Source organism: Panthera tigris, chromosome X (assembly GCF_018350195.1).
Source record: "Panthera tigris isolate Pti1 chromosome X, P.tigris_Pti1_mat1.1, whole genome shotgun sequence".
Taxonomy (NCBI): domain Eukaryota; kingdom Metazoa; phylum Chordata; class Mammalia; order Carnivora; family Felidae; genus Panthera; species Panthera tigris.
The window spans coordinates 38,412,500-38,438,883 of NC_056677.1; the positions used below are offsets into that span (position 1 = coordinate 38,412,500).

At 43.1% G+C, this 26,384-nt stretch overlaps 1 protein-coding gene and 1 pseudogene across 1 annotated transcript in view; one reads left to right on the forward strand and one right to left on the reverse strand.

Moving 5' to 3' along the window:
- The first annotated feature begins 2,597 nt into the window (after positions 1-2,597).
- LOC102962050 lies at positions 2,598-3,085 on the forward strand (annotated as a pseudogene).
- Positions 3,086-16,864: 13,779 nt separating this feature from the next.
- The window catches only part of EFHC2 (EF-hand domain containing 2), a 198,046-nt gene continuing 188,526 nt past the window's right edge, over positions 16,865-26,384 (reverse strand). Inside the window, exon 15 of the mRNA XM_007081628.3 lies at positions 16,865-17,775. Coding sequence (XP_007081690.2) covers positions 17,674-17,775 — 102 coding nt within the window. The 3' untranslated portion in view covers positions 16,865-17,673. The remainder of the gene's footprint in view (positions 17,776-26,384) is intronic.

A 26,384-nucleotide genomic window follows, 5' to 3' on the forward strand; every position in this document is an offset into this window, starting at 1 on the left:
TCAGGGAAATACAAATCAAAACCACACTCAGATATCATCTCACGCCAGTCAGAGTGGCCAAAATGAACAAATCAGGAGACTATAGATGCTGGAGAGGATGTGGAGAAACGGGAACCCTCTTGCACTGTTGGTGGGAATGCAAATTGGTGCAGCCGCTCTGGAAAGCAGTGTGGAGGCTCCTCAGAAAATTAAAAATAGACCTACCTTATGACCCAGCAATAGCACTGTTAGGAATTTACCCAAGGGATACAGGAGTACTGATGCATAGGGGCACTTGTTCCCCAATGTTTATAGCAGCACTCTCAACAATAGCCAAATTATGGAAAGAGCCTAAATGTCCATCAACTGATGAATGGATAAAGAAATTGTGGTTTATATACACAATGGAATACTACGTGGCAATGAGAAAAAATGAAATATGGCCTTTTGTAGCCACGTGGCTGGAACTGGAGAGTGTGATGCTAAGTGAAATAAGCCATACAGAGAAAGACAGATACCATATGGTTTCACTCTTATGTGGATCCTGAGAAACGTAACAGAAACCCATGGGGGAGGGGAAGGAAAAAAAAAAAAGAGGTTAGAATGGGAGAGAGCCAAAGCATAAGAGACTGTTGAAAACTGAGAACAAACTGAGGGTTGATGGGGGGTGGGGGGGTGGGTGGGTGATGGGTACTGAGGAGGGCACCTTTTGGGATGAGCACTGGGTGTTGTATGGAAACCAATTTGACAGTAAATTTCATATATTAAATAAATAAATAAATAAATAAATAAATAAATAAATAGAATATGTGAAGCTATGGTTTTAAAGACACTAGACAACCAACAAAGGGCGGTGATCTCGGAGAGATAGAAAACAAATGAGGGGCGCCTGGGTGGCTCTGTCGGTTAAGCTTCCGACTCGATTTTGGCTCAGGTCATGATGTCACTGTTTGTGAGGTCGAGCCTCCTTGGGATTCTTTCTCTCTCTCCCTCTCCCTGATCATGCTTTCTTTCTCAAAATCAATAAATATTTACAAAGGAAATAAGAAAAGCAAAGAAAAGCGTGAGGAATTCTATTATTTCCCGGTTTACAGCCTGGAGAGTTTCGAAATACAAGAAGAAGGATTTCAGGCAAGGCCTAGCAGCCTGCTTGAGTGAAGCAGACAGAGCTTGGTGTTCAGAGAGGTCAAGGAGACTAGAGTTCTCAAGGCGGAGAGTTAGAAAGGAGAAAACCACAAAATAGAACTCCAAAGATGTATAGAAGGTTCCGCTTCAGTCTTCCACTGAGTATGGATCAGTGTATGCACATGAGAGAAATGCCTGAGGCCAGAAAACGAATAAACCAAAAGAGTAACATGAAAAAAAAATTCTCAGAGGTCACACAAGGCCAAGGATGGTTCCTTGTAGCAACTGTCAACTGCCGTGTCCCAGATTACCACATACATAGTGGCTTAAAATAAAACCCATTGACAAGTTCACAGTTCTTCAAGCCTGACGTCTGAAGGTGGACTACCCGGGTCCTCTGCTCACGGTGCCACAGGCTGATGCCGGGAGGTTGGATGGCCTGGGTTGCTTTCTGGAGACTCAGGCTGAATCCACTTCCAAGCTCATTTGTTGCTGCCAGAATTTAGATCCTTGCAGTTGTTAGGATTTGTCATCGTTCATTTTTTCACTGGCTGTCAGTCCTGGCTGCTCTCCTCATCTTAGCGGCTAATTCCAGGTCTTTACCATGTGGCCTTCTCCCTTTCAAAACCCACAAGGGAGAATTTCCTTCATGTTGAATCCCTCTTGTGCATCAAAGTTACGTTTTCATTTTTATGTTTATTTATTTATTTTGAGAGGACAAGAGCGAGCACGAGTGGGGGAGGGCAGAGAGACAGAGAATGAGAGAGAGAGAGAGAGAGAGAGAGAGAGAGGGAGAGAATCCCAAGCAGGCTCCGTGCTGTCAGCACAGAACCCAACTCAGGGTTCAATCTCGTGAACTGTGAGATCATGACCTGAGCCAAAATCAAGAGTCAGATGCTTAACTGACTGAGCCACCCAGGTACCCCCTGCATCAAATTTCTTTTGTCAGCAAGAACCTAGTCCTTTTTCAGGGCTCATCCGATTAGGCCAGACTCACCCAGGGTTATCAGCCTTTTTTGGTATCAATTGTGCAGTATAACATAACTTGATCATGGGAGTGACTACCCCTCTATATTCACAGTTCTTATCCATACTCAGTGAGGAGGGGATTATATAAAGGTGTGGGTGATTAGGGGTCATCTTAGAATTCTACATATCACATTCTTGTTCTCACCACTCAGAGTAGAAAGCTTTGTTAATGATGATGGGGAATTGGGTCGAGTACTCAGAATGGTTTTGCCTCAGTATCGTGACATAATTAGCCCTACATCAAAGGTTGCTTTGGTCCTAACAAAGCTTAAAGGAATTACTCGAAAGGATAAAAAAATGTTTCCCAATAACTTAATCAACCTCCAAACAAAGCTCAAGAATGTTGATAAGATCACAAATATAGGTTTTTCTGCATCCCTTGTGGCAAGCAAGGGTCCAGTGGGAGGCGGGAGTGGGGTGGTCCACTCTGAGAGTTCGCAGCTACCTGCTTCTTCACCAGGATCCCAATGTCACCAGATTCACCCCCGCTCCTCATTCGAGAGAAGATGGTGAGCCAGAACATCACCATCGCTGCAGGGGTCTCTGGGGCTCTTTTCACGGAGTACTATATATACGTCAACTGCCAGAGACAGAGTGGCCCCAACTTAAGAACAGGCTTCAAGAACAAAGAAAGAAACAATAAGTTGCCAAAGAGAGAGTTGGACTTCCCCGGTCACCAGACCTTAACGATGCTGCAGTTGTTCAGAAAGATTCTTCCTTGAAGAAATACAACTTGGTGAACAGTCGCTAACCCGAGATGAATACGAGAAGGGTAGAGATCATCTGACAAATGTACTCGCTGTGTGTGGACAGCTACCGTAAGTGCTATGGCAAACCACACAGTGTCCCAGATGCTTCTGACCAAGCTTCCGACAATTAGAGAATTGTAAGTGCTCAGAGCTTAGCTGAAGACGATGTGGAGTGCGAGACAAAAGTCAACATCATCATCTGAATTAAAAATACTTTTGGGACGGCTGAATGGCTCAGTCGGTTAAGTATCCAACTTCGGCTCAGGTCGTGATCTCACGGTCGGTGGGGTTGGAGCCCCGCACTGGGCTCTGTGTTGACAGCTCGGAGCCTGAGCCTGCTTTGGATTCTCTGTCTCCCTCTCGCTCTGCCCCCTCCCCAGCTTGCACCCTCGCTCTCTCAAAAATAAATGAACGATGACAAAAAAATTTTTAAATACTTTTAAAATCTGAACTCAGAAGATGAACAGCTCTGGGGGAAGAAGGGCAAATAATTTTTACTTTGTGCAGATCCATTTGTCTGTTTTATTTATTCTTCCAGTGAAAAGTATATTTTGATTGAAAGCTTTTCATCTTATAAATACACTATGAGTTACCAAAATATGGATTTATTACTAAAATGTGCAATTAAAATGTACATATGACATCACATTATTTCTGTTAAAAATACTCAGTGTTCAGTTTTGAAAGATAGGCAAAAAAAGTGTAGGAGAAAGCTGAAGAATGCACATTTTTTTAAACTAATTTTTTTAATGCGCATTTTTTTAAACTGGATGGAAACTTCTTTTTGTTTATGAAGACTGAACATTAAAATCTTTGAGAGACTGGGGTGCCTGGGTGGCTCAGTGAGTTAAGCATCCAACTTTGGCTCAGGTCATGATCTCACGGTTCATGAGTTCGAGCCCTGCGTCGGGCTCTGTGCCGACAGCTCAGAGCCTGGAACCTGCTTTGGATTCTGTGTCTCCCTCTCTCTCTGCTCCCCCACTTGTGCTCTGTCTCCCTATCTCTCTCAAAAATAAATAAAATGTAAAAGAAATTAAAAAAAATTTTTTGAGAGATTAAAAAAATATATATATTCAGCACCCACAAGTTGAAAGCCAAAATATTTGAGATCTAATAAAAAATTAGCAAGCAGGAAGATATTATTCATAATGGGGAGAAAAATCAGTCAATTGAAAGTGACATAGAAATTGCATAGATGATAGAATTAGTAGACAATGACATGAAATCCATTATTATAACTACAGTCCTTAAGTACAGGAAGCTAGAGGAAAAAATTAAATATGTTAAGTAGAGATGTGGAAGATATAAACAAATCCAAATCCAACATCATCTACCATACATGAGATGAAAAATATTATGGATATGGTTAATTAGATATTGCAAAAAAAATTATTAGTGAACTTGAAGACCTTTCAAAAAACAGTATCCAAAATGAACCATACCAGGGGGAAAAAAAGAATGAAAAAGATGAACAGAGCATCACTGAGCTGTGGGACAACTTTAAGAAGGTTAATATATATGTAATGGGAACCACCAATGGAGAAGAGATAGGGGAACAGTTGAAGAAAACATGGGCAAAACTTTTTGAAATTTTATGGAAACTATAAGTCTACAGATCCAAGAAGCTCAATGAAATTAACTCAAGTCTCATCATAAACAAATTTCTTAAAACCAGTGGTAAGTAGAAAGTGTTAAAATTAGTCAAAGAAGGGGCGCCTGGGTGGCTCAGTCGGTTAAGCGGCCAACTTCACCTCAGGTCATGATCTCGCGGTCCGTGAGTTCGAGCCCCGCGTCGGGCTCTGTGCTGACAGCTCGGAGCCTGGAGCCTGTTTCAGATTCTGTGTCTCCCTCTCTCTGACCCTCCCCCGTTCATGCTCTGTCTCTCTCTGTCTCAAAAATAAATAAATGTTAAAAAAAAAAGTTAAAAAAAAGAAGAAGAAAAAAATTTAAAAAAATTAGTCAAAGAAAAACAGACACATTACATAAAAAGGGGGGAAAATGGACACATTTCTCATGTGAAACAACATAATACAGAAGTGAGGAGAGTGATGTATTCAAATACAGCAAGAAAATACTTTCAACTTAGACATTTATACCCTGTGAAAATATCTCTCAAAAATGAAGGCAAAAAGGGAGACATTTTAAGACTTATTTTTTTAAAAAGCAAAATAATTCATCACCAGTGGACCTGTACTACAAGAACTGTTAAAGGAAGTCTTTCTCGCAGAAGAAAAATGATACCAGATGGAAATAATCATCTGCCCAAAGGAATGAAAAGCACAGGAAATGGCAACTGTGTGTATAAATCTATGGTTTCTTTCTTGTTAGTTAAATCTCTTTAAAAGATAATTGACTGTTAAAAATAGCAATATAGTGTGGGGTTTATAACATTTGTAAAAGTAAAGTATATAACAGCACAGAGCTTAATTGGGGTGAAATAAAAGTATATATACATACATATATATAAATTATATATATATATAAATTATATATATACATACATATATAAATTATATATATATACATATATATACATATATGTATATATGTATATATATGTATGTATATATATATATATATACATATATATATATATATATATATATATATATATATATATATATTTGTTGTTGTTTTTAAGATTCTTGGGACACCTGGATAGCTCAGTCAGTTAAGTATCCAACTTGGGCTCAGGTCATGATCTCATGGTTCGTGAGTTTGAGCCCTGCTGACCACACAGAGCCTGGAGCCCACTTGGAGTTCTGTATTTCCCTCTCTCTCTCTGCCCCTCCCCCACTCACACTGTCTCTCAAAAATAAATAAGCATTAAAAACAAAGATTCTCATACTATCCGATATGATACGATATGTATTATACCGTTACTGGAAGGTACATTGTGCCAAGTGAAAAGTACATACTATAAACACTGAAACAACCAATTAAATAACAAACTGAAGAGTTATAGCGAAGAGGTCCAGAATAAGCCACCGTGGCATAAAAAATTCATTGGAGCTGAAAGCATTTGAGTTCCTGAAATCCCTTATTTGCCTAAAAACAAAACCTTCCAAAGAAGTCAATTGTCATAAATCCCCTTCCAGGGAACAACTCTAATCTTCTCTTTCTGGAACGAAGTTAGCACCACACCCAAACAGACATTGTAACCAAACTATCATATCTCCTATCTATTCTCCTAAGGGCCTATTTATCTTTCCAAAAAGTCATTTGTTTTTCTACAAGGGCTCTTTCTCCCTGCCCCCCACTTCTAAGAAAGTCATTTGTTCTCTCCGAAGTGTCCTTGTGTCCCTCCCCGTCCACTATTAAATGGTAAATAAGCCCCAAATTCTAACCACCAACTTGGGTCACGTTTCTTTGTGTGAGTCTATCATTAAATCTGTTTTTTCTCTTACTAATCTGTCTTTCTCATTTTTATTTGAAGGCCTCCAAGTCTTAAACACGAGAGTAAAACAAAAGTTTTTCCTCCCTGACAATGAGATAAAATGGAATCAAACATTTTTGATTAATCCAAAATAAGGGGGGGGGAAGGGAACAAAAACATAGACAAATAGCAAGACAATACGTTTAAATTTGACCTTATCAATAACTACATTAAATGCAAGGAATCTAAATACATCAATTAAAAGGCAGTAACTGCCAAATTGGATAAAAAAAACAAGACCCAACTGGGGCGCCTGGGTGGCTCAGTCAGTTAAGCTTTTGAGTCTCGGTTTCAGCTCAGGTCATGATCTCGGGTTTCGTGAGTTCGAGTTTCATGAGTTTCATGGGTGAACTTCAAAAACATGCTAAGTGAAAGAACTTCAAAAACATTATGCTAAGTGAAAGAAGTCAGACTCAAAGGGTCACATATTGTATGATCCCATTTATATGAAATATTTAGAATAGGTAAAGTGAGACAGAAAGCAGATTGGTAATTCCCAGGGGCCGGAATCAGAAGTGACTGCTTTATGGGTATGGTGTTTCCTCTGGGGGTGAGGAAATGTTTGGGAACTAAACGGAAGTGGTGGTTGTACAATATGGCAAATGTACTAAATGTCACGGAATTTTACATTTTAAGATGGTTAATTTTCTGTTACGTGAATTTAATCTTAAAAGACATTAATTGTCGTTAGGGGCGCACCTGGGTGGCTCAGTCAGTTAAGCCTCCGAGTCTTGATTTCAGCTCAGGTCGTGATCTTACGGTTTGTGGGATTGAGCCCCGCATCGGGCTCTGTGCTGACATCGCGGAGCTTGCTTGGGATTCTCTCTCTCTCCCTCTCTCTCTCTCTCTCTGCTCCTTCCCCGCTCATGTTCTTTCTCACTCAAAAATAAATAAATATTTTAAAAAAACAAAATGAATTGTCATTTACTATATTGTCAAAATTTTGAAAGAAAAATCATATAGTCATCTCAATAGATGTAGTGAAAGCATGTGACCAAATCCAATATCCATTCCTGATAAAATCTCTCAGCAAAGTCGAAATAGAAGGGAGCTTCCTCTACCCGATGAAGGGTGTCTACCGAAACCCTACAGCTAACATCATACTTAATGGTGAAAGACTGTATTCTTTCCCCTTAAATTCAGTAACACTTCCTGTTCAACACTGTACCAGTCTGTGCAATAAGATAAGAAAAGGGAAATAAGAGAATCCAGATTTCAAACGAAGAGGTAAAACTTTATTCATAGACTAAGACCTGTGTGAAAAATCTAATTATCTGTGTGGATGTCTATGTAAAAAAATCTGATGATACCTATACAAAAAGCCACAAGACAGATACATGTGTTTATTAAGTTTGACAGATACAAGGATCGATGTACAAAAAACAGTTATATTTCTATCTTTTAGCAACCGATGATCAGAAAATAAAATTTAAAAAAAATTACCATTTACATTAGCATTAACAAACATGAAATATAGGGAGAAATCTGTCAAATCCGTGTAATACCCATACACCAAAACTATAAAATGTTGCTGAGATAAATTGAAGCCTTAAATAAATGGGATGATATACTGCGTTCATGGGTCAGAAGTCTCAATATATTAAGATGCCAAATTGATCTGTAGGTTCAGTACAAGCCCAGTCAAAAACCTAGCAGGATTTTAGGATTGACAAGCTTATTCTAAAATTCATATGGAAATGCAAAAGATCTAGAATACCCAAAACTACCATGCAAGAAGGACTTATTAGAAAGCTACAGTGATCGGGGCACCCAGGTGGCTCAGTTGGCTGAGCATCCAACTTTGGCTCTGGTCATGATCTCACGGTGCATGAGTTCGAGCCCCATGTCAGGCTCTGTGCTGACAGCTCGGGGCCTGGAGCCTGTTTCAGAGTCTGTGTCTCCCTGTCTGTCTCTGCCCCTCCCCTGCTCAAGCTCGCTCTCTCTCTCTCTCTCTCTCAAGAATAAAGAAACATTAAAAAAAGAATCTTTAAAAAAATAAAAATAAAACTTCTAGAAGGAAACAGGAAAATACCTTTATGACCTTGGTTTAAGCAAACATTTATTAGATATAACACCAGCAGAAGAATCCATAAAAGAATAAATTGATAAAACAGACTTAATCAGAATTTAAAATTTTGTCCAAAGACCTTTTTAAGAGAATGAAAGACCATCACATTTTGGAAGAAAATATTTGGAAATCATATATCTGGTAAAGGACTTGTATCTGGAACAGATAAAGAACTCTCAAACCTTGGGGCGCCTGGGTGGCTCAGTCAGTTAAGTATCTGACTCTCAATTTCAGCTCAGGTTATGATTTCATGGTTTGTGGGCTCCAGCCCCACGTTGGGCTCTGTGCTCACAGTGTGGAGCCTGCTTGGGATGCTCTCTCTGACTCTCCCCTGCTTGTTCTCTCTGTCTCTCAAAATAAATAAACTTTAAAAAAAAAGAACTCTTGAACCTCAAAAATAAGAAAATAAACAACTATAATGAGAAACTCCTACACATCTATTAGGATGGCTAAAATTGAAAAGATTGACCACACCAAGTATTGGCAAAAATGTGGAGGAACAAGGACTTTATGCAATATTGGAAGAGCAGGAAAATGGCATAGTAACTTTGGAAAACAGCTTGGCAATGAAGGAAAGCAGAATTTGTCACCCGCAATTATGCCTCTTTGGCACACTGATTATTTTAAGCTGCTTATTTTTTATTTTTATTTTTTTATTGAGAGAGAGAGAGAGAGAGAGAGAATGAGAGAGCTGGGGACGGGCAGAGAGAGAGGGAGAGAAAGAATCCGAAGCAGACTTTGTGCTGTCAGCGTGGAGCCTGACGTGAGGCTCGATCCCACAAACCGTGAGATCATGACCTGAGCCGAAACCAAGAGCTGGATGCTTAACCAACTGAGCCACCCAGATGCCCCTTAAGCTGTTTATCTTTAAGAAAGCAGACACAGGGGAAACCCTGAAAACTGAGTAGAAGTGACCCTTCTGTATGAAACATTTACATGTACAAGGGAAATGTCCATTTGTAAGGGTGCCCTCCTCTCTGTACCAGGGAGAATGACTCCAAATGTCTAGAAACTCCTACCAATGTGGAAGGCAACGACTGAAATCTGCAGAAACCTTACCCTTGTTTACTATGCTTTTCCTGGTAACCTCCCCAAACTGCTCCCCTCCCCCCCCCACCAATATCATTTGTCTTTACCTAGAGATGGATATTTAAGGTAGGGGCTTGGGCCATTTCAGAGGGTCTCTCCCATGTCTACAGGAGGTACACAGACGTTACTGAACTTGTGTTTCTCCTATTAATCTGTCTTTTTATGGGGCTGTGGGGAGCGGGGGAGTCTTAGCCAAGAATCTAGAAGGGTAGAGGGAAAATTACTTTTCCTGTCCACAGCGATTATTCAAAAAGTTAAACATCAACCATAGGATCCAGCCACTGCACTCCTAGACATTTACCTAAGGGAAATGAAGGCATATATTCATAAGAAGACTTGTACACGAATGTTCATAGCAGCTTTACTTGAGAATGGACTAAAATATGACATATCCATACAATGGAATACTACCTGGCAATAAAACATAATAAAATATCGGCACATGCAACAACATGGATGAATCTCAAAATAATTATGCTGAGTGAAAGAAACGAGGCCAAAAAAAGTACCCGTTGTATAATTCCACTTACATAAAATTCGAGAGAATGCTAACTTTTTGATGGTGACAGGAAGGAGCTCAGTGGTTGCCTTGGGTATGGGGGATGGTGAAGATGGGCAAATTATGCCCCTCTGATATTAAGAATTATTTTGAGCTGATAATTTTGAGAAACAGCAGACACAGGGGAAGCTCTGAAAACAGTGTAGGAGTTACCCTTTTGTAAGGAACGTTTATATTCAAAAGGGAAATCTCCATTTGGGAGGATGCCTCCGTCTCCGTACCAGAAAGAGGATCATTCCACGTCCAGAAACTTATCAATGGGGAAGGCGCTGATTTAAAGCCACATTAACCACCTTGCTCTGGTTTATGGTGCTTTTTCCTGGTCACCGCTCCCACCCACACACACATCCTTCCTATATCTTTAGCTGAAGATGATATTTGAGGTCATGATTTAGGTCACCTTGGAGAATCACTCAGTTTTCCTGGGTATCTCTCATGTATACCCAAGGCACTCATACGAGTCAACCTCCGTTTTTCTCTTGTTAACCTTGTGTTACGGTGGGGGGGAGGGGGGGGAGGGGGAGGGGGAGGTCTCCGCCAAGAACTCAGAAGGGTAGAGGAAAAAGTACTTTCCCTCCCCTACAACGGGGAAGTGTGGAAGGGAGGGATCGCCAAGGACCTTGAGGAAATTTGGGGAATATCTATGATCTTGACTGGGGTGATATTTCACAGGTGTGCGCACACGTCAACTTATCGAACTGTGCACTTTAGCACGTGCAGGTCATTGCACGTCAGGGAACGCTGTGCTATGAAAATTGCAGTTAGTCACGTGCCAGGCGCTACGGTTCTCAGACATCATGCTCCCTCTGGGCAATTTTGTCTGAGCGTACATTTACCGTCCATACTCTGATAACTGTCAAGTACGCATCTCCAGCCCAGACCATTCTGCTGAGATTCAGACCAGCTAATCCAGTTTGCCTTATCAACCTCTCCACTTACCCCATTTCCCAGGCCCTCTAATTTAGCATGCCCGAGGCAGAGCTGTCGATATTCCCCCCCTCAAATTGGATTTTTCTCTGGTGCGTCCTGGCACAATGAGCGACAACACCGTGTACCCTGCCGTCAAAATGACCCAGTCCTGATTCGGATTTCTTCTTCTCCTTCATCCCCGATGTCGTTAACATGTCACGACTCTATCCACTGTTCACCAACCTCACCACCTCACTGACATTACATTAATCCAAACTGTCAATCGCTTCTCTGGCAACAGCCTCCCAGTCAGCTTCCTGGCTGCCAAAGTCACTCTTGTAGTTCACACACACACACACACACACACACACACACACAGCAAAGATTTTTATTTAAACAAAAAATTTTTTAATGTTTATTTTTGAGAGAGAGAGAGAGAGAGACAGAGTGTGAGCAGGGAGGGGCAGAGAGAGGGAGACACAGAATGTGAAGCAGGCTCCAGGCTCTGAGCCTTCAGCCCAGAGCCCGACGTGGGGCTCGAACTCACGGACCGTGAGATCGTGACCTGAGCCGAAGTCGGACGCTCAACCGACTGAGCCACTCCAGTGCCCCAGCAGTCAGAGATTTTTAAATACAGACATGATTTTTTCATTCTCCTGATTAAAATCTGTCAGTAACTGGGGTGCCTGGGTGGCTCGGTCGGTTAAGCATCCGACTTCAGCTCAGGTCACGATCTCGGGGTGAGTTCGAGCCCCACATCCGGCTCTGGGCTGATGGCTCAGAGCCTGGAGCCTGTTTCGGATTCTGTGTCTCCCTCTCTCTCTGCCCCTCCCCCATTCATGCTCTGTCTCTGTCTCAAAAATAAATAAACGTTAAAAAAAAAATCTGCCAGTAACTTCTGGGGCACCTGGGTGGCTCAGTCTGCTAAACGCCTGACCCTTGACCTCAGCTCAGGTCATGATCTTGAGGTTCCTAAGATCAAGCCCCGGCTCTGTGCTGACAACATGGAGCCTGCCTGGGATTCTCTCTCTCCCTCTTCTCTCTGCCCCTCCCCACTCATACCCTCTCTCTCTCTCTCTCAAAATAAATAAACTTAAAAAAAAAAACGGTAAAAATATCTTTCAGTAGCTTCTCATGTCCTTAAGATGAAGTTCAAACTCTTTATAACATGCATTACAAATGCAAGGCGGTCCCTACTCTTGTCCTGATGTCCCCCCTCTGCAATTGTCATTTCTTGCCACTTCCCTTGTCACTCTCCGTGCTCCGGTCACAGTTAAAAAAACGGGGATATCTGCAGCAGTCTGAAATGGCTTTTCAGCTCCTGTTCTGTATTCAATGAGTGGCTTCACAGCAATAATGAAGAGCGGTGGTAGCCAGAGGGGGGGGAAACCCCCAAAAAAGCAGGCAAAAGTAATTTTACCAAGTTCCTATTTCAGTCAGATGCTCTTGTAGAGACAGAGCGCAAAAAGGAACCAAAGACGATTTTGGTGGCACTTTTCTAAAGGAGACGGCATTTTGTGTTTTTTCACCAAGCTCTCCGCCCCTCTGGACTTTAATATTATAGCGGGGTCCCTGCAAGCATTTCCTCTATTGTTAGCTTTACACAGACGCAAAGCGGTGCTCAGGAAGCCGCGAGATGAATGAGTCGGTTGGATGTATTTCAACCATTCACCACTTGGAGTTAAATGTGCATATTCTGTTCAGAATAGACAATGGGGCGGGGCTGCCCCCTTTTTCCTGTCTGACTTGCATAACATCAGGCCTCACTGCTTAAACTAATGAGTATTTAGAAGTAAAGGCTCCCACTGATTCCAGCCAGTCATTAATTCTCCGCTTGCTGAGCCACCACGGAGTTTTTCACTGGCCACATTTTTCAGCCGTGACCAGTCGCTTTTGGGCAGCGGCACTGACCCCGGAGTTCCTGTGCCCCGCACCAGACCCGTAACGGGCTCGGAAGTCCCCTTGGAAAAAATCCCACTGGGCACCAGGAACAAATGCAAAGACGGCACATTCTAGTCTCGGAACACTTAGTTATGAGGAACTGTCATTGACCTTGAATGGAGACTTGTAGTTTATAGAACCTGGTAGAAAAAGGTGAGTGGGGGGTCGGCAGGGGGGGAGACTTCCAATTTCTCTTCATCATACAGTCAGCGCTAGCTTTGTAGCAATGTCTGCTCCAACATCACTCTCCAGGCTTATTTGCTAAATGGCTTCATTGATCCGGCCGCCGTGGGTTTTCTGCTTTTACACGTTAACGTTCTCTTGGGAACTGAAAAGCGCTGGGTGGGTCTCTGAAGATGCTCGGTCAACTTGAAAACTCTCGTTCTTGAAAAGGGTTTAACCTGCCTTCGACTTGAAGCAATTCAGACTTTGCCCAAACAAGTATTAGGACGGAGACTCCTCGCTTGACTAATAGGTTTTATAGCCTTTGGAAGGGGTTTGTCTGAAAGGTCCCTCACAGACCCATTCTGAAGGATATCCAAAATTCAGGAAATACTTTTTAAATTTTTTTAATGTTTATTCATTTTTGAGGGAGAGAGAGCGTGGGGGGGGGGGTAGGGGTGGCAGAGAGAGAGGGAGACACAGAATCTGAAACAGGCTCCAGGCTCTGAGCCGTCAGCACAGGGCCCGACGCGGGGCTCGAACTCACGGACAGTGAGATCGTGACCTGAGCTGAAGTCGGACGCTTAACGGACTGAGCCATCCAGGTGCCCCCAGGAAATGATATTCTTAACTAAAAAGAATATACATATAATTGAGAACAGGATGATTCATTATTCAATGGACTCTGCATTATTAAACATCATAAGTATTTGGTGGAAAACCCACTATTTCATCAAGCTGTTACTGAAGACTCCAACTGCCGAACTTCTAGCAAAATCATGCATGAGGGAGAAGGGGTCAGGGAAATGAGGAATGAGTGGCAAAGACAATAAAACAGTGCTCACTCAAATCAAAATAAATAAATCCCAGTTGGAAAGGCAAAAAAAAAATTTTTTTTTTTGTGAGAAATCTCATTTTGTTCATCAGTAACTCCCTGCTATTTGAAAGAAAGGGCAGGGGCGCCTGGGTGGCTCAGTCAGTTAAGCGTCAGACCCCAGCATCAGGCTGGGGTCACGATCTCATGGTTTGTGAGTTCGAGCCCCGCATCAGGCTCTGTGCTGTCAGCTCAGACCTGGCTTCGGATCCTCTGTCTCCCTCGCTCTCCGCCCCTCCCACGTCCACACAAGCTTTCTCTCTCTCTCTCAAAAATAAACATTAAAAAAATGTATTAGAAAAGAAGGGCAATTTAAATATCCTGAACTCAGGACTGAGGCCTCCACAAAGCCTGGAGGCTCTAAAACCCCCCCCCCAAAACAAACTTCAAATAGCACCGCATAAAAAAACAAAGGGCAAGAATGGTTGGTTTGTCATTAATTAAATCGGAGGCAATCCATAGCGTAAAGCAGGCAACATGCTGAAACTAACCTCATACTTGAAAGTTACAGTGTTCTCTATCTTCTCTCTACGGGTCTACAATTTTAACTCTAATTTAGTAAGCACCAAAGTCAATCAGGAGACGTACCCACATCTATACTTCATAACGATGACTCAGCAAACCCTTTCATGTGAAGTTCAACAGCTTTCAATCAGTTTCTTCTGAAAAGACATGATGTGATCTGGGCTTTCAAACGACTCTATCACTCATTCCCACGGTTGCAGGAATACGAGGGAACAGTTCGCTCCTAGTACAAAAGGTTTGCCTGTATTAACCTTCAACGCACCCACACATCCACAGGCAGCCCTTGCGTTTTCCACCAAAATGAGTAAATGTTGGCAGCTAAAAATAGAAGTATATGCAAAGCTTGTGAGACTTCTTTAAAAACTGGTACCCTGGAACAATGACAATAGTTAGCATTTGTCTTTGTCAGAGGAAAGAGAAGAGGCAGCTAAAAATTCGAGTGTCCCACAAAGACTGTGGGGCTTGGAAAGCTTCTTCCTCCGGAATAATGGTAAGAGCTGGGAGAGCTCTCTTTCAGAGAAAAGCGAAGGGGCAGAAATTCCAGCCAGTCTTCCTCACCTCCCCCAAAGATTCAGGTCACAGGGTTCATTTGTGCTGAAAACCAGAGTTATCTGAAGCCCCAAACTTAAGCAGAATGCATCAGCGTTTGGGGACCACCTGGGACTGAGGTGGGCCCCCCCCCCACGGGAGATTTCCAGATGGATTGTAAGACAATTCATTGATATTTACATAACGAGAATAAATGTTTTCCCTAAGATAGCATTTCCCTTCAGTGCCTTGAGACCACCAGCAAAAGAGGGAGGTACAGAAATTCTATTACATTAATAGGCTTTGTTTTTATGGCTTTGGCATTTATTAACTAGTGGGAGCTGTTTATTGGGTCATAAACTTTACTAATGGGGATATTATCTCTAAATTATAAATCTCCTTCAGTATATGGCTTAGTTATAAAAAGAATAATTATTTAAAGTGTCTGTATGGCTGCAATGTATCATGTTTATCGGCATGATTCCTATAATGGCCATTTAATTGCTAACTGTGGGCTTGAACTGCAAATACCCAGGGCAAGTGACACACATGGATGCAAGGGAACAAGTGCTTGTCATCGTACAAAGTCAGCAACGTGTCACCGGTTTACTGCTTTTCCCCTCCTGTTCCCACTTCTCAAGTGAACTGCATCACGAGCCTGTACAAGGGCGAAATTATCTACATATTTAAAATCTTGCAGGAAAAGACAACTGACTGAAGAGTTGAACAGGTAAGTGACAAATGTGTCAGCCTGGAAAGTTCCAGGAAAGTATCATCCTTCTAAAAGCTTGCTCTCTGGGGAATGAAAAATCTTAAAGTGACTGTCAGTTGCCTTGAAGGAAAAAAAAAAAAAAACTGGAATAAAAATCAAGTAGTCAAAATTAGATTTTATGGGTAAGTGGTCCTAGTATAGACATTGAGTATTCTAGTTTATTGGAAAGTCCTATGGGGTCTAACAATGGCACAGGTAGAATGACCCTAGGTTTATATATAGCAGAAATTGATTAACTTCAATTTAAAAAAAAGAAAAGAAAGGGCCATTGTTGTCGACCAAATGGGTATATCTGCGTGCCAAGAAGCCAGCTTATTTCTAGGCAAGACGCCGCAACAGTCCCTGAAAGGTAGATGTTGAAGCCCCTTTTCCATAGGCTTCCATGGTCTCTGAGGACACAGGCAACTCACTTATGCTACACACCCAACACTGAAGAATGGAGTGAAGTGGGGCAAACTTCTCATGAGGAATTCCCAGAGGTCCATGGTTATGAGGTTTTTTTTTAATGTTTTATTTATTTGAGAGAGTGCATGCAGGGGAAGGGCAGAGAGAGAGAGAGAGAGAGAGAGAGAGAGAGAGAGAGAATCCCAAGCAGGCTTCATGCTGTCAGTGCAGAGCCCAACGTGGGGCTCGAACCCATGAATTGTGAGATCCCGACCTGACCCGAGATCAAGAGTCGGACACCTAACTGACCGAGCCACCCGGGCACCCATGGTGATGAGTTTTAATCAAATATCTGCTACATGACAGAAGTTCAGCTGAGACTCATAACGTTTGGGCCTGGATGAAAAATCAAAATAGAACCAGAGAAAAGCAGGAAGGAAACATGTTATCAGAATATTTAAATCTCTGGGGTGGGTGGTATGGTTGTGTGGAGAATGAACCAAAAAAGATCTCTCAAAACCCTCCGCATTCACATCCCTAAATACTTTATTTATTTATTTTTTTTTTAATTTTTTTTTTCAACTTTTTTTTTTTTATTTATTTTTGGGACAGAGAGAGACAGAGCATGAACGGGGGAGGGGCAGAGAGAGAGGGAGACACAGAATCGGAAACAGGCTCCAGGATCCAGGCCATCAGCCCAGAGCCTGACGCGGGGCTCGAACTCACAGACCGCGAGATCGTGACCTGGCTGAAGTCGGACGCTTAACCGACTGCGCCACCCAGGCGCCCCTACATCCCTAAATACTTTAAACATAATACATTTTTGGTCACACTTATTCCTAAGTTAACAGCTAACTTTAGATATAAAAAGGGCATTAAAATATAAACACTGCATATGTTTTGATTTCTCTCCCAAATTTTTACATGTGTTGCGTTGTGATGCGTTGTGTGTGTGTGTGTGTGTGTGTGTGTGTGTGTGTGTGTGTGTATTGTGGGGCGAGGGCAGGAGTCCTTCTCGTAGCTTTGCTGATTTCAGAAAATCAATACATTCACTCTAGAGCGTTTAAGGATTATTTTGGTAAGGTGGGTTGCTACAAAGCTTAATTATAGAAGTAATAAACACGTGTCAAAAAGATTTCAAAAAATGTTTAACAGAATCACAACGTATTGCTCAGATATAATTTGATTTTATATTGTCATCTATAGTTGTCAAAAATAATTTTCTTTTTGTGTCGTAGCGAATCAAATTATGTTGGAGAGAAAAACTGCCGTAAGATTCTTTGGTATCAATAAATCATACATGTAGCAAAAATGTTTGGCGTTTCCTTAAATGGCATTTTTAATCATGCTGGCACATCAGCCATGCAATATGATGTTCTGAAATGTGAAAACGACAAAAGGAAATCAATTGTGATCTATGGATTTCAATTCAGTATGAACCTTGCTTTTTTTTTTTTTTTTTAAATGAAATTGTATCTGGTGAAATAAACTTAGTAAAACAAGAGCAGGAGATCAAAGGGAGTTGACCAAAAATTGGCATACGGTTACTCTTCCACTAGGCCAAATACATCCTTTAAAAGTCTAAAATAGTCAACGTATTTCACAGGAATAGGTGATGGCATCCCGAGCCAGACATCTTCACATCTCTAGAAAAAAACCAAAGATGGACAGAATTATAACCATGTTTCAAAGCGCAGGTTTGTACATGCAACACCCAATTGTTTCTTACGGTTTATATAAGCTCTTGATAAATAGCGCTTTTTTTTTTTTAACATCTACTTTATGTATTTTGAGAGAGAGAGACAGAAGGAAAGAAAGCGTTGGGGGAGGCACAGGGAGAGAAGGAGGAGAGAATCTTCAGCAGGCTCCGTGCTGCCAGCGCAGAGCCGGACGTGGGGCTCGAACCCACAAGGAGTGAGACCGTGACCCGAGCTGAAACAGAGAGTCGGATGCGTAACTGACTGAGCCACCCGGGGCGCCCCTGATAAATAGCTTATTTTCAAATGAGACATTTCTGTCCACTTTCGAATCATGAGGACTCGGTGGTAGACTGAATGCTTATGCTCACTCCATCCCTTTCTGTGTTAGAATTATACACCCATGCTTTTTGCCATGTGGCTTTGCAGACCCTCCTATACATGGAGTCTATTTTCCTGTCCCTTTGATATGGCCTTGGCCACACAGCTGGCTTCGGCCTGCATTATGTTAGCAGGTGCACCACAACAGGGTCTCTAACGAGCCCGTGCGGTTTGACTCAGCCTTCCGTGCATGTACCATTGCCATGAGAAGAACACGGCCCAAGCTGCTGCTGGTCCCCAAATGACACAGGTGGGGTCAGCCCACCTGACCCGCACAGGTGCACGGACAAGAAAACGAAATGCCTGTTGTTGAGAACCACTGAAATTTGGGGGGGGGGGGGCCTGTTACGCACCATCATTGCAGTGATAACTCCCCCATGCTTTATGAAGAGCTCAATCACTGCGGCGCCTGGGTGGCCCAGTCGGTTAAGCATCGGACTTTGGCTCAGGTCATGATCTCGTGGTTTGTGGGTTCGAGCCCTGTGTCGGGCTCTGTGCTGACAGCTCAGAGCCTGGAGCGCGGAGCCTGCTTTGATTCTGTGTCTCCCTCTCTCTGTCTGCCCCTCCCCCTGCTCATGCTCCTTCTCTCTCAAAAATACATAATGAACGTGAAAAAAAGTTAAAAAAGAGAACTCAATTATTAAAATCTGAACTAGCTATACTGACTTGTTGGTTACGGTTTCTTTAACAACGAAAAGAGCCATGAATCATTCACAGTATGCTCTTGGGGAGAAGCTACTTTATATATACTTTATATGGATGGATAAATATATATATATATACACATATGCTTTATATACAACAGATATGGCACGTGTATATTTGTGTATATGTGTTTTCTTTATTTGAGAGAGAGAGAGAGAGAGAGAGAGAGAGAGAGAGAGAGAGAGACAGCAGGGGAGGGGCACCTAGGCGCCCCTGTATATAGGTTTTCTAATTTCAGAAAATAAATACCTTTTCTCTAGAGAGATTTAAGAATATTTTGATGAGCTGGGTGGCAACAAAACTTAATTATCTAAGTAGTAAACATGTGGCAGATTTCAAAAAATCTTGTATACATGAATCTATGCACACAGATATGCACACATACACTTTATTTATGTTACAATGGTTGATATTAATATCAACGGGGGTGGGGTGGGGTGAGGAAGTCCATATCCTGTGGCTGTCTACATTTCTACTGTCAAGGTTAATTGTTTTATATAAGAGGTGCTGTATCTTTCCTAGTGTTACATCAGTATCCACAGTCGTAAGGCGTCAGAAGCACGGGTAAGGGCCCAATAACTCTGTGATGGAATCGTGGAAGCAAACCTGTGCTGTTTCAGCCGGGCCTTATAGGATGAAGACCAGTTCGGCAGGGGGGCTGAAATGAGGAAGGGTTTTCTGGGCATATGGAACAGCATAAGCAAAGGCCTGCAGACCTAAAGATCGATTTTCAAGAAAGAATGAACAACCCCGTTGTGGTTTGGGATACATAGTACCAAGGGTGAGTGAGGTGGGTGGGAGGAAAATATGAGGCCAAAACTTTGGGTTCTCTGTGCTAGTTGATACTTCCTGCCATGGTTAGGCCAAGTCGCCGGTGGGTCTCCATCAGAGAAATCCGATCAGCAATTAGTCAGATTCACTCATTGGGTGAAATGAAGGAGGAAAATCACTTTGGAGGTTACTGCAATGATCCCGGAGATAGATAGAGATAGAGATAGAGATAGAGATAGAGATAGAGAGAGAGAGAGATGAGAGAGAGATGAGAGAGAGAGAGATGAGAGAGAGAGAGAGATGAGAGAGAGATGAGAGAGAGAGAGAGAGAGAGAGATGAGAGAGAGAGAGATGAGAGAGAGAGATGAGAGAGAGAGAGATGAGAGAGAGAGAGAGATGAGAGAGAGATGAGAGAGAGATGAGAGAGATGAGAGAGAGATGAGAGAGAGAGAGAGAGAGAGAGAGACGGTTCTGCCACAACCAGGGGAGCTGAGGATGGGATAAATGAGAGCTACGTACGAAAAGGTTTTACGGCAGAACACAGGATGCCTGGAAAGTGATCGATTCGGAGCGGGGATGAAAGAAAGGGTAGTGTTAAGGGGTGAACTGTGTCCTCTGAAAAAAGACATGTTGAAATCTTAACCCGCAGTACCTTCACTAGGTGACCTTATTTGGAAATAGGGTCACTGCAGATGTAAACAGGTAAGAGGAGGTCATGCTGGAGTAGGGTGGGTCCCGACAGGACTGGTGTCCTTATAAACGAAGGGTACAGGTAAACAAATACAGGTAAGGAGAGTTCTAAGACACCAATTACTGGATGCAGAGTCCACCTGAATCCAGTATGACCTCATTTTTAACTCTTAATTACATCAGCAAAGACCCGTTTCCAAATAAGTTCATATTCTGAGATTCTGGGTAGACATGAACTTGGGGGGCTGGGGGGTGGATGTGGGGCGCTCAACACTCAACCCTGGGTGATGTTATAAGCAAAATAAGGAAAGCAGGGAGAGAAGTTGTAAACTTTTGTTTTTTTTTTAATGTTTGTTTATTTTTGAGAGGGACAGAGCGTGAGCGGGGGAGGGGCAGAGAGAGAGAGAGGGAGACACAGAATCCGAAGCAGGTTCCAGGCTCCGAGCTCTCAGCACAGAGCCCCACGCGGGCCTCGAACTCACGAACCACGAGATCATGACGTGAGCCGAAGTCGGACGCTTAACCGACGGAGCCACGCAGGCGCCCCATAAACTTTTTTTTTTTTTTTTTTTTTTAAGTGGGGAAGTAAGGATCAGAGGGGGAAAATAAAGTTCAATTTGGGACATTTTTGAACATTTGAGGTGCCCGTTAGGACATTAAGGTTAAGATTCTGGTAAACAGGGTTCTACGGAGCATGGACCTAGAGTCTAGAACCGTGCAAAGACGTGGAGGTGACTGAAATAGGGGTGATACATAAAACTGTGGTGATTAATAACACTAACAGAGAATCAGAATCAGAATCAGAACACCCAGCACTGGCATCTCTAAGGCATTTATACATTTACTGGATATTTACTATGTAACAGGTACTCTTGTGTTTTACATGTATTAAGTTATTTAACCATCACAGAAACCCTTAAGAGGCAGGTGTTATTTGGATGCCTATTTACAGAAAGGGAAACTGAGGGACAGAAGGGTTAAGCAGCTTGTCCAGAAAACGGCCCGTTAAGAGGAGGAGGCTGGACTGTAACCCCAGCAGGCGGGCTCCAGAGCTCTGCTTAGCTGCTGAGCTGCCCTCCAAAGCCCATCAGAGGAGTGGGCCTATTTACAAGCAGCTGGCTCTCAGCCTGCCTGGCTACATCTGATCCTAACGTTTTCAACAAGAGGAGTTGAGTCGAAAACAATGGGATTCTTTTTCTTTTTAAGTTTATATATTTATTTGTTTATTTATTTACAGACAGAGACAGCGTGAGTGGGGGAGTGGCAGGGAGAGAGGGAGAGAGAGAGAGAATCCCAAGCAGGCTCTGTGCTGTCCGTGTGGAGCCCAACGTGGGGCTGGAACCCACAAAGCCGTGAGTTCGCGGCCTGAGCCGAAAACCAAGAGTTGGACGCTTAACCGACTGAGCCACCCAGGTGCCCCAACAATGTGATTCTGGAAGGGACGTTCCTGTTCTTTCTCAAGAATGCCTCCTGTCAGACACTGGAGGTTGAGCCTAAACCACCAACTGGCTGTGTGAAGAAGGAAATGGCCATCCGGATGGATGATGGCTAAACTAAGCCCTAGGGCGTATTTTGTACAATCCGTGCCACGTGGAACCTGGTGAAATGTCCTTCCTACACCAAAAAGCAGCAAATCATTGTGTGTGTATGTGATATGCAGATATATATACACACACAAAATGATATATTTTAATCAATAGTCATTCAACTGTTCAATATGTCCTCAGACATCTCATTAAAACAAGAATTTGGATGAGAATTATACTTATTAGCCATAAGCCAGACTTGGGCAAAATGAAGCTCAAGTAAATACCCTGAGGTTTGAAATGAAGGATAATTTAAGATGAAAAGACACAAGAGTCCATTTCTTTACTCCATGGCTATGCTCTCTCTCTAGAATCAAAACCACTTCCCTCCATTTGGTTTCCCTTTGTCACTATTTTCTAGGATCCAAGTGGGAGTGACTTTTTCTGCCCAAATACCTGGTAAGTGCCACAGGCAATATTTGCAGTGGTTGAGGAACCCAGGATCCATTCACTGCCAATATGATATTGTGATCCATAATAAGATAATGTATATTTGGTCTTTGTCCCTGTTTCTAGCACACGGCTCCTAACACCCTTGAAACTTCCTAAGTGATGAGAGTGATAAGGTGTCTTATGTTAATGAGACATTTTAGAAAAGCACCTAAGGACAGGGGGTGCTGGTTGCTAGGCGAACAGACCTTGTAATTAGAGGGTTGGAACCGTCATTTCTATTCTCCCCCTGACCTCCAGGGACAGAGCCGGAGGTCGAGTTCAATCACCAATGGCCAATGATTTAATAATCAATCACACCTTTGTAATGAGCCTCTGTAAGAACCCAAGAGGATGGGGATCGGAGAGCTTCTGGGTTGGTGAGCACGTGGAGATTTGAGGAGGGTGGCCAGAGAGGGTGTGGAAGCTCCCTGTCTGTCCCCCCTACCTTGCCCTATGCATCTCTGCCCCCTGGCTGTTTGGGGTTATATCCTTTTTTTTTTAATGTTTATTTATTTTTGAGAGGGGGAGAGAGAGAGAAAGCAAGTGCGAGGGGCAGAGAGAGAGGAAGACAGAGAATCCTAAGCGGGTCCCATGCCATTAAGTGCAGAGCCTGACGCGGGGCTCAAACCCACAAACCGTGAGATCATGACCTGAGCTGAAATCGAGAGTCGGGAGGTTAACCAACTGACCCACCCAGGCCGCCCCTATATCCTTTTATAAGAAACGAGTGATCAAGTAAGTAAAATGTTTCTCTGAGTTCTGTGAGCTGCTCTAGCAAATTAACCGAACCCAAGGAGGGGGTTGTGGGAACCTCCCGTCTATAGCCAGTTGACCAGAAGCACAGGTGATACACCCACTGGGATCTGATGCTTTCTCCAAGTAGATCACGACAGAACGGAGTCGAATTGTAGGACCCCCCCAGCTGATGTCAAGAGTTGCTTGGTGTAGGGCAAAAATGCCACACATTGGAATTGGTGCCAGAATTGTAGCCAACCCCCAATCCTAGGGAGATTTTCACAGGTACTAGTTTAAATGGACCGACAGAAATTAAATCGAGATCCAGAGGAGGGTGGGAAGCGGGACCTAAGACTGAAGAAACTCAGGGGGAGGAGAGGCATCAATAAAGTAGAGGGAAAAGGAATCTTCTTCATAGTTTTGCCTGTAATTGGGGTCCATCTAAAGGAGTCCCATGGGCCGTCTCTTTGCAAAATAAAGAGGTCTTGGGAGACACGAGAAACCCCACACTCCCGCCACCTAATTGCTCTAATAAATCCACAAATGTTCTGTGTTACATAATATGACAATCTGGGCAGTGAGTAAAAATATTCTTCGTGTTCACTGACCTTTTATTCACGCTATACTACAAGATGAGAAGAAAACTTCAGATTATCGTATTCCCAGCAGTGCACGTAAGTTTTTAAGTGGAAATACGAGCGTGGGAAGTCTCCAGCAGGAGAGCTCATCCACAGCAGCCGACGCTTCCCATTCCAGATCTGAAATATCCGTACGTAGCAGGGTCTGCCAGCGCCCCTCCGGATCCCCTCACCCCTTCCACTTTGGCACGCCCCAGCCTGACTTCCGACCACCAGCACCTGCGTTCTTTTGTGCGAAAACTTTTCTTTGGCCTCGGAGGCCCACTTTAACTGCCCCTGTGACATGGCACGAGGGCCTGTGAATTCATTCTTTTCCCCCCACTTCAGAAGTAGCCCTCATCCATGACTGATGGGAGCTGATGGATGAATACCGCAACTCCCTCGCACTTTGGGGAGTGGGGGGAAACACTAAGGTACATCCAGGCCACGGGATCCCTCAGTTTCCCAGAGGCATTAAGTTCCAGTCACCAAAACGTGTCACTAGTTTGAGAAATGCCCTGCCCTTCATTCCCCACCCCCTTAATAGTGTCCCTTTTGCTTCCTGCCCCTGCCCCCCAAATCTATCTACACTCAAATCCTTGTCTCCAAGTCGGGTTCTAGAGGAAGTCACACAAAGACGCTCTGCTCTTTGGTATTTACCAAAATTAATAGTGTCTATGAAAGTCACAGCACAGCTTGGAACCCAGCAACTTCCTGACAAACTTCCAGATAATTCCAGAGACTGCGCCCAAATCTCGAAACAGAATTCAGTTCCACCTGGAGCATAAACAGTATTTGCTGGAAGAAGGAACGGCCACGATACGCAGAGTGAAACTCAACAATGACGCAAAATCGTGACGCTGAAATTTTAGGCTGGGAACCACTGTCTGCAAGTGGGGCCCTACGGCAGCCTCCAAGCTGGCTTTGACTACAGCTACTTACAACGTCAGACAAGTTGGCAATAAATTACTTGCTCATCAATGGCGAAAAAAAAAAAAGGAGCTGCCGATCTGTAAAAATCATACGCCCTTGAAGCAAAGGTGGCACCGGCTAGAAACCCAGTAAGCGGCAGCTGCCCAGTGAGAATAGCAGAGCTGTGTGTGAGCTCCTGGGCTCTGGATTTATTTGCTTTGACATTTTTAAAAGGAAATTTAATTGGATTATGTCTCCTTCTAGTTTAAAATTTTCTCCTGTAGTACCGGCCACCAGATGCATGAGGGGAAAAGATCGGGAGCCAATTAAATTCCACGCTTCACTGAAACAAGGTTATTTTTATTCCTCCCAAATGTAAGGCTGATGGAGTCATGTTAGTGATTTCACTCTGTTATTCCCCTCCACTTACTCAAAAAAAAAAAAAAAAAAGACGTTTCTGTGGGAAATAGCTATGAATTTGTAGACCAGTCCAGGAGCACGTATGGGACTGAAATGGTGCTTTTCCTAAATTTACTGCCTTCTAATAGGTTGACATGACCTCAGAACTAATTGAGTTAAGTTGAGAAAATTGCAAAGACAATTAAAGTTCAGTAAATCAAACTGAAATCTGGGGAGGAAATTTTGCAAATACTTGGTGAGACGGTCCAGAGCATTCTGATAACACAGGGAAAAGCTCACCTAGAAAACCTGGAGGTTTGCTTCTATTCCCGCCCGTTTCTGTGTTTGCCACCATGCCAGTATTTCCCAATTGCTTCCCCTGCCCTACACAAATCTTTGCAAGAATGGCCATCTGAGTGTAGCTAAAACATAGGTGTGGCCTTTAAACAAGAAACCTTTCCTTAATACCGCATTGCAGGGTAAAAAGAGTTTTCAAGAAGACTTGAAAGCTCTTGCCTGCAGAGCTGTAGCCTTCTGCAGGCAATTAAAGTAGACATCACCCAACGCTTCAAACCAAAGCGGATTCTGGCAGGATCCTTCCCTACCAGGTTACCGTTTTGCGTTAGGCAATCGGCATGTGTCCGTCAGCTACTTTTAAACTCCAGCGAGCATGACTAATAGTCTTTCATTTCAACTGTTAAATTCAACCTCAGATTCTAGAAATAACTGCTTATTTAAAAGGTTGGCACCAGGCCCCTAACTTCAGTTAGTTTAGTCTTTACCTTTAGGGATGCCTTTGAGTCTCAGCTTCCAATCTATAAATTGGGAGTGATACTTAGTTTCGCTCAAGAGTGGGACAATAAAACGTCACAGGATATCCCACCCTCCAAACACCCGAAGAAGATTCTCAACAACCGGGGTGTCCGAAGATGTATCCCAAGGTACATCCCAAGGCACCCAACTGGTCCCCACTCCCCACTGCCAAGGCTAGAAGATCATCCCGTTGCGGCAAGCGAGGGCTTTAGGGTCGATTGCTAATGCTTCGGCAGTTACAGTGCTCGTAAAATGAAGCCACATACGATGTTTCTCAGAAATGTCAAAAGATAAGACGCCAGTCACACGGTGCAAAAGTTATAAAGCTTATATGAGGACCGATTTAGTGTTATTTTTTAAAACGTGACTTCTGAGAGTAACCAGACAGGCTCTGAACGGCGGGACCGATTCTGCCGTTTTACAGCTACCATCTGTGGACAAGCACAACAGAATGGAAATGGGGTCTCCAGGCCTTGACCACGCCAGGACAACGTGCTGAGACCGCAGACAGTCACAT